The 12,589-nt window shown below is 41.1% G+C and overlaps 1 protein-coding gene across 1 annotated transcript; it reads left to right on the forward strand.

Annotated features, from left to right (window-relative positions):
• Positions 1-171: 171 nt before the first annotated feature.
• On the forward strand, positions 172-12,589 carry malt1 (MALT paracaspase 1; the record flags this gene model as incomplete). Its single annotated transcript, XM_080498809.1, has 16 exons — positions 172-320; positions 1,300-1,466; positions 1,737-1,858; positions 2,453-2,600; positions 3,694-3,872; positions 3,959-4,055; positions 6,070-6,093; positions 6,194-6,226; positions 7,071-7,274; positions 8,129-8,306; positions 8,700-8,771; positions 8,880-9,007; positions 9,389-9,538; positions 10,108-10,265; positions 10,368-10,493; positions 11,098-12,589. 16 exons carry the CDS (start codon positions 172-174, stop codon positions 11,599-11,601), a joined length of 2,439 nt encoding a protein of 812 aa, XP_080354935.1. The 3' UTR covers positions 11,602-12,589.

Here is a 12,589-nt window from a genome sequence, read left to right on the forward strand (position 1 = left end):
CTCTCGTCTGCAAGCAGGGGGAACTCCAGCTCTGCTCGGTGGGAGGAGTGTCTCGATCACTTTCTGCGCTTCTTCCAGGAAGTCAACTCTCTTCTTCTGACTGGATGTGGCTTGTTGTCACTCGTGACTGCCAACTCTCCCTTCCATGGTAAACTTTTCCAGCTGTTGGCCATGTCGGAGTCCCTGGAGCGCAGCGCGAGGATCAGCCAGCTGAAGGAGCTGCAGGTGAAGAAGCTGTGCGAGGTGCTCGACAAGTCCAGCGGCAGAGGATGGAGGAAACTGGGGGAGATCATCAGCAACGACAGGCGCTTCAAAGTCAGGTGGGCAAGCAGTTCACGCCACATCCAGTCCTGCAAGAAGTCACGTGCTTCTCTGAGGCTACAGCACGCAGCAGAATCTTATTCAGGATATATTACTGGAGTGAGACGCATCTGACCTCATTATACTTAACACCGATGAAGATTCCAATCACAGGAAGTCACTCTTCACTTTGTAAGTCACACTTGTAAAAACACAATACAGAGTATGGATAGTAAATGGATGACTGTGTTTGAAGTAAGAAATGCATGAATTACGAATCCATTCAGGAACTTTAAAGAGTCTCTATTGTCCCAGTCGACACAAGCAAATAAAAATGTCAGTAGAAACACACAAAATACGCTAATTCCTCAGCATTATCTGGAAGAATCAACAGCAGGGTTGCAGATAAAATACTCATCTCACTGGTGAGTTTTAAACACAAAACAAACAGATGGATAAGAAAGTATATAGTACTATAAAATACAGAAACTGTCATAAAAGGAACTTAAATATGAAGCAAACAAAATAAAAAAGTGTATGAGATATAAATATTTATGACTCATGCGTTCTTGCACATTTTTTACAAAATAAAATCAATTCACAGACACCAAAGGAATTTTGTTTTATTGTATGTGACATTGGAGGAAAACATTCTGGGAAGAGGTTGAAAAACAACATAGTTAAAAACTTTATCACCCAAACTTTTCTTGCTGGGTTTGTATTCAGAAAATCACACCTACATTAAAAATGAGAGGACACTTATAGATCTCAGCCTGATCAATGCAAAACCAACAACGACAACAAATGTATATCATTGTTCTGAAGATCAAATTATACACCAACTACCAAGAAATGGATAAGGGAAAGGTTGTCAATCTTACTATTAAAGAGGATAAGAGGTCTTCCAAAAAAAAAAAAAAAGACCAATGTGGATCGTTAAATGCCTTAAAAAGTGTCACTGGAAGTGTAAAAACGTTGGGCGTGACATTGATCCTGCAGCTCGGACGACATGGAGATGTGCTCGTTGAAGGTGCTGGAGCTGGAGGGCAGCCCGAGCCTCATGCTGCTGAGGCTGATGGGAGAGCGAGGCTGCACCGCGGGACACCTGATGGACTACCTCAAAGCTCTGGGAAACTCAGAGGCTCTTCAGTGCCTGAAGCCACCAGGTGCAGACCGACTTTGTTGTCCTTGTGCTTTATTTTAATCTCACAAGAGAATTCTTGGTTCGTTTCGCTGCATTGCTCTTTATCACCAAGCTCATCAGCAGGATTCAGTCAACTTTTACAAGGAAGCATGACGATGTACTTCAGACTTGTAAAGTAAAAGGGCCCGTATGGGGGTATGGGGGGGGGGGGTTTGAATGCGGGTGTCTCACATTAAATGTGCTCTAAGCAGAGTAAGCATGCTTTCCCAGTGAACATCTTGTGATTGTGCAGCCCTGCAGATCCTCATTCAGCCCCAGCCGGTTGCTCTTCTGTGTGGCCACAATCTGCGCCTGAGCTGCCACGCTGTGGGCAAATCTCCCCTCCAGTACCAGTGGTTCAAATCCAAAGAGGAGGTGAGCTTCTAAATATGCCCGAAAGACAGAATTCTTTCCATGTCTGCATCTTTCATCCACAATCTCATCACCTTGACATTAATAACACTGGTTTAGAGCTGTGTAAACACTTTTTAGCCTTTTGAACCTAACTTAACGACTATTCTTCTTCTTTTTTTTTTTAATACGTTTACATCCATTTATCTGCCATGTGCAGTCTGCATGATGCCTAATCTAGCCTCTAACCTCTAAATAGTTGTTTAGTAGGCTATAGCTTTACAAAGGCCACAAACATGTGGCGTGCTGCAATATTCAAATTAGGGTCTGAAAAGCACGACAGAGAAAATGTAATATGGCTCATGCAAATCAGACTATAGGTTTTGTTAGGACATTGAATTCAAACTTTTTTGACGCGCATTGCTAAAATCAAGATCTGAAAGGAAGTTTTAATGTATTCCAACAGTTATTGTGTTCAGTTTTTTTTTGTTTTAGCCTTTTTATAGATAAGTTAATACAGCAGTTTGGAGATCTCTCTCTCTCTCTCTCGTTTGTTTGTTTGTTTGTTTGTTTGTTTTGGACAGCTGGTAGATGTCACTCACATGTCCTCCACCTCAGATCCCGAACAGCGTCTCTCCGGACCTGGTGATCAGTCCGGTGCAGCTGAAGGACGCCGGCTTTTACATCTGCAGGGTGAACAGCGGCGACGCCTTCGACTTCAGCCAATGGGCTCAGGTGGACGTCCTGAACGTGGCCACGCCGTGCGGTGAGACACCGCAAATGTACACGTCTATACACATGGGGTCTTATGTCCATCTCTGTTTAATAGCAAGTCAAAATATTAAATATTCATTTATGTTAGACTTTCTAAGCAATTTTGCAGTCGAATACTTTGTTTTTAAGACCTTTTGGGATCTGCAAGCTAAAAAAAAAAAAAAAAAAATTTTTTGGAAGACTTTTTCTTTAGTATTAGTCAGTCTTCATTTCATCCTGCAACTGTCATTTCTGATTAAGTCATGGTTGTTATCCTCAATATTTGTAAACATTTTTGCGTGGTCCCCTTCGTTTTCTCACTAGATTCAGTTAAATGTGGCTTTCTCAAATTAAATATTAATTCCAAACTTATTTTATTCATTGTTTTTCCATCAAGTTTTAAACTTCTCTTTTGAAAGGAGCAAAGTAAGCCAGCAAACAACACATTAAACAAATCAAAACTCACAAGAATAACAAAGCAGTCCATTAACGTTTGTAAGACCTTACATCTTTTTTTTTTTGTCTCATTAAATTTCAGAAAGATGCAAAATATACTGAAAATCGTATTAATCGTGTCCTGTTTATGCTTGGTAAAATTTCTAATCCTGTCTGGAGAAATGATCAGTCAATCCTTCCAGCCTGCAGGATATTTCACAAACTGTTTGCTCCTATAAACAGGCAATGATTCAGTAATGCCCCTCAATCAGATATTAAGTTGTAAGTTTGCATTATTTGATGTTGAAAAATAAAATACTCAAGTCATACATTTTGATTGAGAGGCAGAGATCCAGTATTTGGGGACTTCACATAAAGAAGCAGTGACCAATTTTGAGAATTCCATTTAATGAATGCATGTGTCAGTACTTTTAATGAAGTCTTTGCTTTATTCAGATTTTAATGTTTTTTCTTAATCACCCTGTTTTAATGTATTTCTTTGAAAAGCACTGTGAATTGCCTTGTGTCTGACTGGTGCTAAAGAAATGAATTCGCTCTGCCTTACATTTGTACGATTAGCATAGACGAACACAAAATGGCCACACGGGGCCACGTTTCTGTGGGAAACGAACCCGTTTGATTTTGAACCAGGCTGAATCATATCCCTTCAGGACAGACTTATCAGTCTTTGGATGGCCGGCTGAAGTTGGTGATCCAGCCTCAGTCCCAGCAGCTCCACGTTGGCGAGACGCTCCAGCTGGAGTGTGGCGCCGTGGCTCGCCCCATCCCTCGCTTCCAGTGGCACAAGAACGGCGCTCCCATTGCCAACGGCACGAAGAGGAAGCTGGTGGTGAGGAAGACCCCGTTTCAAGGCTTTAGGCTTCTCGACGTCCGTTGGAGAAAATGTTCAGCGGAAACGAAGTGCGTCTCTTTCAGATTCCCCACGTGATGCAGGAGCATCACGGCAGGTATCGCTGTGAGATCAGCAGCAGCACAGAGAGGATGTGGAGCAGTGAAGTGGACGTCGTCGTAGGTATGTCACACTTCGCGCCACTCGATTCCCTGCAATAAAATCGACGCTGTTGTCATTATGTTTAAGTGGCCACCTGCTTCCTCTCTGAACTGAAAGCACCAAGGATATCTGTCCAGCTTTCATGCGCCATGGAGTGCTCTGAAGGTAGAGTTTGAAGCCCCGGTGCATGCTGTGGGGTGACGTTCAGCAGGCATTAGCTGCATGTGGGTGACACTGTTCGAAACTCTTGGAACCGCATGATCTGGGTCATTATCACTCGAAATCTAACCAACCTAAAGCACACAGGGTTTCAGCTGCAGGTTTCACATACTTGGGTCGTATTCGGGGCTCATGTCATTACCTCCAATCAGCCGTACACATCTTGCATCTGGGTTTTTTTCCATGAAAAGACAGAAACATTGTGGACCCCCCCCCCCGACAGTAAAGCAACACATCTCGCAACTGTGTTTTTCTCGTTTCAGATCAACACCCTTATCTGTTAGTGCTGATTAACAATCAGAAAACAATTAGCATAAAGTGTGTTCTATTGAACAACTGAAACAAGGTCCTGCATTAATCATGCAGTGATTTTATGAGTGTATGGTACTATCCACCAAATGTTTTTTTTTTTTTTTTTGTAATTTCTGTGAGTATCACGTGTTGGATTTTCATGAGCACATCTGATTAGGGACAGTGAATCTTGTGCATGTTGTCAGGTTCTGACAACACTAAGAAAATCCCCTTAGATTGGGAACTTTTTTTAATTGTAAATGAATTGGCACTCACACGGAAACTATTTGTTTCTATTGGTGACACAGTGGCTCACTACTTTCACCACCACCTGTAAAATTGCAGCAATACACTCAAAGTTAAGCACGTTTAAATTTCTGAAAGGGGATGATTTACTCGGTTTGTTAATCAAAATGACACATAATCCGCTAAAATATCAGAACCTCTTTGTCTACAGGTTAAAGGCTATTGAAGTCTAAAAAGTGGCTTTGGATGCGCCAATGGCACTGAACTCAGCCAGTAAATTCTGCACAACTCTTCATTTAGCAGAGCCTGAGTATTCCTCAGTGTTACAGACCTTTTATTAGTGTATGATAAACAACACTCGGCAACTCCATTACAGAGTACACAGTCTATTTATGACTGTCGCTGTAAAAATTGTGCTTTGAGTCAGTTGCACATACAATATTCTGCTTCTACTGTCAGTCTTTACAACAATACAAACATGTATTAGAAAGGATTACAATTTATTTCCATCTGTGGCTATTTATTCATATATTTATAAGGTTGTTCAACCTCCATAAATCCCCATCTTTGCACTCTTGTCCTCCTTTTGTAGAGATTTTTTAAGAAAAAGTGAGTATCAGGAAGCTGATTACAACAGCTTTATGGAAACTATCATTACAGATGCTTCCCTTGAAATTGGAAAACATTTTGCCTAAACCACAAGTTTTCCTAACTGTATCACTGATCAAGGAAGCGTCAGTTTGCTGCACTATAAAAACCCAAAATAAGAAAGTACCGCAAGTGTATTTGTTTGAACCAAAGTAACACAGACCGGTTTATATGGAGAATGAAAAAGACCATTTTTGCTTGCAATGGAACAAGATGTCTCCATCATTTAGACATACCATCTCATTAGCTGCTGAGAAATGTGGGACCTTTCCAGTGATTCAGTGTATACAGTATGATGTAGTTTCCCACTAAGAAGTGGAACTTTTCCAACTTCCTATTTACTTCTGGATTCACTATTAGCCCCAAACTGCACCCAGTCGCTCAGTTTGAGTAACTCCTTCCTGTTTTACCCATCAGTGGCTCCATTGTGTTGGATAGAAATTCGCCACATTACCGGTTTTGGTCTTTTCATGGAACTTGTTTGCGATCAGAAAATAACACCTGCACCTCTATCCTAATCTTCCAAATGTAATCGGGTGACACTTTCCATGTAACACACTTCCCTGTGTTGTTCGATCAAAAATGAATTATGATCAAGTGATTCCAACTTATCTGTGTTTTTCTTTCCCAGATGACCTTTACGCCATCGGAGGAGGTAAGCGTTACAATTCTTGACGGGCTGTTGCACATTCAAACACGTCCGTCTTCTTGGCTTTTTATTATTTGTTCCTTTCCTGTGACATTTTTTTTTTTAGGTTCTGAAGAGCTTTCCCCAGATCAGCTTTATGGTGAGTGTTTAACTTATGAAAACTGATCTTCACTGTCAGTTAAACATGGTGAACAACAGTTCACCAACCTTGTTTTATCTGAAGCTAAAAGCATCTCTGTATACATCAGTTCCTCTTTTGATATGGAAACCAAAATAAATATTAAGCTGCATAATTTCAAGCGGCAATACGATACGCATCACAGGGCAGGCATACGATTCAAATATGTCATGATATGTTGTGACACCCTAAGTATGGCAAAATATTGTGACTTTTTTCTCTTAAGAAAATGTTATTTTAGAAAACTAAAGAGACTTTCCCCCCCCTAAATTCAACCCCAACCTAACCCTGGGAATCTTTTTTTTTTATTATTATTATTGGCATAGTTCCACTTCTTTGTTTTTTTTTTTGAAGTTGATAAATATGTAAAATTTTATGTTAATGCATCATGAGCGAGTAAGACGGTGGAAAACATGAACTCTTCATTTGGATCTAAGAAAGATAGTACCCATTTGAGCAAAATCTACCACATACAGGAATGGCACGGATATAAATGTCAAGTTATGATGCGAACGCATTACAGGATCTTGTGAAAATGAATTGCATACAAAAAAAAAAACATTCAAACGCATTGTAACTGAGATTTTGGAAAGAAAGTTATTCTGGAAGCGACTGCTGCACACTGAGGTAGTAAATTAAGGATATGTTACATATTCTGATGTCTTTCTGTTGTTACACAAACTTTTTTTCCCCCGCTGGGTAAAACAAGTTTACACAACGCACTGTGATGAATCTTTGTTTCATAGATAAATAATTACTGTCAGGGCTCTTCCTCTCACCGTGTTGTCCTGCTTTTTGATGCCAGCGACGGACAAAGTGGCGCTGCTCATCGGCAACCTGTCGTACCAGAACCACCCGCAGCTCAAAGCTCCCATGGTGGACGTGTACGAGCTCACAAACCTCTTGCGACAGCTGGACTTCAAGGTGGTGTCGCTGCTGGACCTCACCGAGTCTGAGATGAGGAATGCCGTGGACGAGTTCCTGCTGCTGCTCCACAAGGGCGTTTATGGTACAGTGGTACATTATAAGGCTAGAATAGGTACAAAACAGTTAGGAAGTTATTGTTCGGTGAAATATTGCATCTATGTTGGAACTTCTTGGTAATAAATTTGATAAGTTTTGTAAAGCTAGTATATTTCTCTTTTAGACCACATACAGCTCCATTCAACCTGCACAGTGGAGGGAAAGTTAAGGGTATTTATCACAAGATTACAGTTAAAAACAGAACTGTTTCCCCAATAGCATCATAGTTTTTCAATGCATGTGCATGTATAAGCACACACATATATACATATTTGTTTTTCAAAGAAACAAAACTGTTGTTATTTAAATTGATCACTGGTTATAGTCATATTTTCTCTAGACTCATTGCAAATGCAGCCACTTGCTGTTCATTTGCACTCTATTTTATATATATATAATGTGTTGCGTGTACTCTTATTTACTTGTTCACTTATTTACACACCTGTATGGCATTATTATTATTAATATGTTCTATTATTTTTGTCATAACTATTTATGTTTCTTGTTTCTCTTGACCCGTTGGCTAGAAATTGGGCCATTAACTACTATTTCTATTAAACAATGTCTGAAGACTTGAAGGATGTGAAAACTCACAGATTTACAAGAGACACTAAAGACTTTATTGTGTGTCTTGTATGTATTGTTCAGTTGACTGTTGAAAAGAAATTCAAATTAATTAAAAATTAGAGTACGAGCAACAGAGCTGGGTATTTGGGTTGTCCCACAAATGCATGTTTTTTTCTTTTTTTACAAAAGCAGGAATAAGCAAGCATTCCTACAGTGTAAGGAAAAAGTTGTTGTGTGTATAACATTGATGTAATCTTACCTGTCACTCTGTAGGATTGCTGTACTACGCTGGCCATGGCTACGAGAACTACGGGAACAGCTTCATGGTCCCGGTGGACGCTCCAAACCCTTACCACTCGGCAAACTGTTTGTGTGTGCAGAGCATCCTGCAGCTGATGCAGGAGAAGGAGACCGGCCTCAACATCTTTCTGCTTGACATGTGCCGCAAGAGGTGAGTCAATTGACAGCGACTGGAGGAAAAGAATTTAAACGTCCACAAACACAGAAATATGATTTATTGCGAAATGTGCAGGGTTCCGAAAACAACCATCATATTTACTTTTGAAGTAAAACTATAATTTACTGTCTACAGATCACTCGTTGGTGACAACGTCGTTTTAGTCCTGTTTACGAGAGGTGACAGACCTGCTTTACTTAGATGTCAGGATACATTTATTTTACGTGTTTTATCCAGTATGAAGTAGATTTAATCACCATAAAGGATAATTACATTTTATTCCTCACTGTAGTGAAAATAATCAAACAAAAGGAGGCAATGGTGGGTTATTTACTTCTAGCATCTGGCAACCTGAATCTTCTGCATCTTAGAAGTTTTATTTTGCAGGAATATTCACGATGACAGCACTCGGAACGTCATACTGAAGGTTACAGCCAACATTGTCTTCGGATATGCCACGTAAGGCCCCGATTCCTTGTTCTGAAGTAACCGTGCACAGATTTCATCCACTCAAACTTTAAAAGGTAAACTCTCCCTCTTCCATTCCCCTCCTTCACCCTTCTTTAGATGCCAGGATGCCGAGGCCTTCGAGCTGAGCTCCAGTGGCTTCACTAACGGGGTGTTTGTGAAGTTTCTGAAGAAGCGGCTGCTGGATAATGAGAAAATCACTGTGGTGTTGGACAGAGTGGCTGAGGGTACGAGATGGAAGTGGGTAGAAAACAGCTGCGCTGTTAAGAATCAGGAAACTATTTCAGGTTCCTGCCAAATGCCTATTGATTGTACATTTATGACATTTCTCACAGGATTAATGCAGCTTTGTTTGCATTATTCATGTCAGCGCTTTAGAGGTTTGCTTGTGGATTCATGTGGTTGGTTTTAAAATGGGGGACAATTACTTAAGGATCCATTTATTAAATTACATCAGAGGTTTGGGTTGAGTATCTCTAATTCGAGGTTTTAGAGGGTTAATGGATTCAAAATGGAACGCTCCCCAAAGGGCCTCATGCACTTAACATTTATTACATTACAGCCACAGTTGGCTGCCGGTTTATGATTTCTGCTGTTTTTCTGCTCAGACATGGGTCAGTTTGATGCCACGAAGGGGAAACAGGCTCTGGAGATCCGCAGCAGTCTGTCAGAGAGGAGAGCGCTGACCGATCCCATTCTGCCCGGCGACAGTGTCGATCTTGCTCACGTGCATAGCCGCCAGTGGGCAAAAGCTCATGGTGAGTTTCGAGCCACAAATGTAGGTCTTTTTTTATATAAACAAGAAATCAGTTATGCACATTTAGTCAAACGCTTCATCAGCTTATTTTTATTTATGGATGAATGAAGGAGAAAATACTCTTTTTTTTTGGGGGGGTAATCTGGTCTTGTTGTGAATCATTTTTGAATTTGAAAAAAAATCACAAAATAGATGAAGTTGTTGAGTAATCTGAACTCGGGCAGAGAGAAAACACACTTATTTTTCACTCCAATGCATTTCCTGGCTATATATGAATCAATTTGAATAATGTTTGTTAACCTTATCTTTTCTGAGGTGATTTTAGTCTCAGCTGATTCCTTTGGTCTCGGCACATTACTGTAGTCACTTTTCTTGTCTTGTTTCTTTTGTATTTCTCAGTAATAACCTCATTAAAAACAAAATGATAAACACATAGACCTGAAAGATCTCAGCTGTTACAAGCATCACTTTGATAAGTTGAGTGTAAAGGATGAATAATCAGTGATGAACATGAGATTGTCTATTAGGTTCAGTTTTGAGCAGATATTAAAAATGTATTTGTCCTTCCAGATCTTCCTGAGAGCATGTGTCTCGACTTCGACTGTGGGGCTCAGATCAAGCTGGGCTTCGCCGCCGAGTTCTCCAACGTGCTCGTCATCTACACTCACATCGTCAAGAAGCCCGACGACATGTCCTTCTGCCAGGCCCACGTCACAGACTTATCACAGGTTCAACAAAGAGCGGAGGACTTTGTTCTTCAGACACTGAACTTGTCAGATGAATCTTAAATTGTGTTTTTTTTTTGTGCAAACTCCCCATTCTGACTGTAGGATCTGGATGTGGATCCCAAAGAGATGAACAGAGAGACTCCGGAGGAGACGGGGATCTACCTGCTGTCCAGCAGCCTGCCGCAGCACTGCCTCTACACAAGACTCAGCTCGCTGCAGAAGCTCAGGGTAAAACCTCCCGAAGGCAACTTTTTGCAAACAATACAAGGTCACAGAAGTGTGTACACCTTTACTTCAAGGTAGAAAGAGTTTTCCAAAACTCCTGTTGCTCTCAATAAGCCCTTTCTGTTCCTTTTGTAATAGCAATCTCTAACAGAAAATGTACTTGAAAGTAATCATGCCTGGTGGTGAAGGAGTGCCTAATCAGTGCCTTTGTTATTGAATATATCATTTATACACATGCAAACAGCAGTTACTTACAGAAAATGCCTACTTGAAAAAAACATTTTCTTCCATCGATTTGGCGCCCCCTGTAATGCGGTGCCCCTATGCACCACATATAGTTCATTCCCCCTTTTTGCGCCACTGCCAAAACAACTATATTCATCGTAGCAAATAACTGGAAGTCGGTAGCTTTCCTTCTCTTGTATAGAAATGGCACATTGTTGAAGTCACATTGACCTAATTCTTCTATGAACTTTTAAAACAATCTCTCTCCTTATTTAATGAGGGTATATCAAAAAAAATAAATCTTGTTCATTTTGTTCCCCACAAGTCATTCTCCGCCACACAACCAAAGAAATTGCTGCTATTTTCTCCCTCCATGCATCAGGAGGAGCTCGTCTTCACCGTGTGCCTTCAAGGTACCTTCGCCGCCATGGATGACGATCACCCCATTCACTGGACCAAAAGCGTGAACATCGGCAAGCCCCTGATTGCCCGGCTGGACCTGCATCGGGCCATGCGGCGGAACAGCTGTCTGCAGACCTGTCTGATGCCCCACAGCCCCTGCCACAGCCCTTGCCACAGCCCTTGTCACAGCCCGGGGCCGGAGCACCACCTCCACCTGCACCTGGGGCCGCAGCAGGCCCTGGACTGCAACCGCCTCTCCCCTCAGCACCTTTATGCCGACATCTGCGAGAGCTTCCAGGGCGCAGCAGGCGGCTGCGGGGATTCCTACTATGAGAACGCCGGCAGGGGTCACTGTCAGCCGGCGCTCGAGTCTGGCAGGTTTTCCAGCTCGCCGGGCCGGCTCAGCACCCCTATAGAGGCCGGGGATGATATCAACGAGGTGCAGACAGTGTTTATCAACAGCCTGCAGCTTCACCCGCAGTGAAACAAAGGATGACCTTTACATGTGTCTGGAACACTGTACTTCTTCAACTGGAAAATTTACATTTTTGTTTGCTGCTTTTTTTTTTTCTTTTTCTTTTCTTTTAGAATTTCCAAGTAATTCTAATTTTCTATGGAAAAAAAGGTCCCTAGTGGAGATCAGTCATAACGTAGGTGTAACAGTATTGCAACAAGGCCAAGTATAAGCAAACCTGGGGAAATCATATGAAGAGAAACATTACCTTTACTTTGTAAAGTAGGCTTTAATAGATTTGTTCATATTGTTATACGTTTGCTTGATGTGAATGTCTGATTGCAATTTGATTGTATGCAACACCAAAAAAAATCTTACAGTTTGATATGTACAAATCTTTATATTCAGGGGCCACGCGATGTAAAAGTGGTTTGCGTTGTGTCTTCCCAGCAAGAAGGGCTAGTTTATGGAGTGTAAAATTCTAGTCTATTGGACTCTCGTCTAATCTCTAGTCTCACTAAGACTAGAGATTAGCTCAAGTTACTGGGAGTGTGAAACCTGTGTGCCAGGTTTGGGTTTTAATCTCGGCTTCTCCAGGTTGAGTTTGCATGTGCCTGTGTTGGTTTTCTCTGGGAATTTGCTGCTTCCTCATGCAATCCAAAGAGGAGTTGTCTCTTTGTGTTTACTTGATCTGCTGACATGGTCTAGAAAGAGGGTCTCCTCAGATCTTGACACAGATTGTTTAAGTATAGAATAACAGTAAACGGATGTCTGTTTCATTTATCGTTACTATAGACTCTGACATAATGTACGACCAAATATGAGGCTGAAATTGGTTCATGTACTAGCAATTTTAACATGTTGCATACATCTTTGTGGTATCCATTTATCGTTAATAGTAATGATGACCACCGCATGTTTCTTTTTTTACATAGCAACAAAATAAACGTGTTGTAAAATTGTACATTTATCTGTTGAGAACCAATGTCTTTATTTACACAATAAATGTAAAATTCCA

This window comes from Blennius ocellaris, assembly GCF_963422515.1.
Source record: "Blennius ocellaris genome assembly, chromosome: 7".
NCBI lineage: Eukaryota > Metazoa > Chordata > Actinopteri > Blenniiformes > Blenniidae > Blennius > Blennius ocellaris.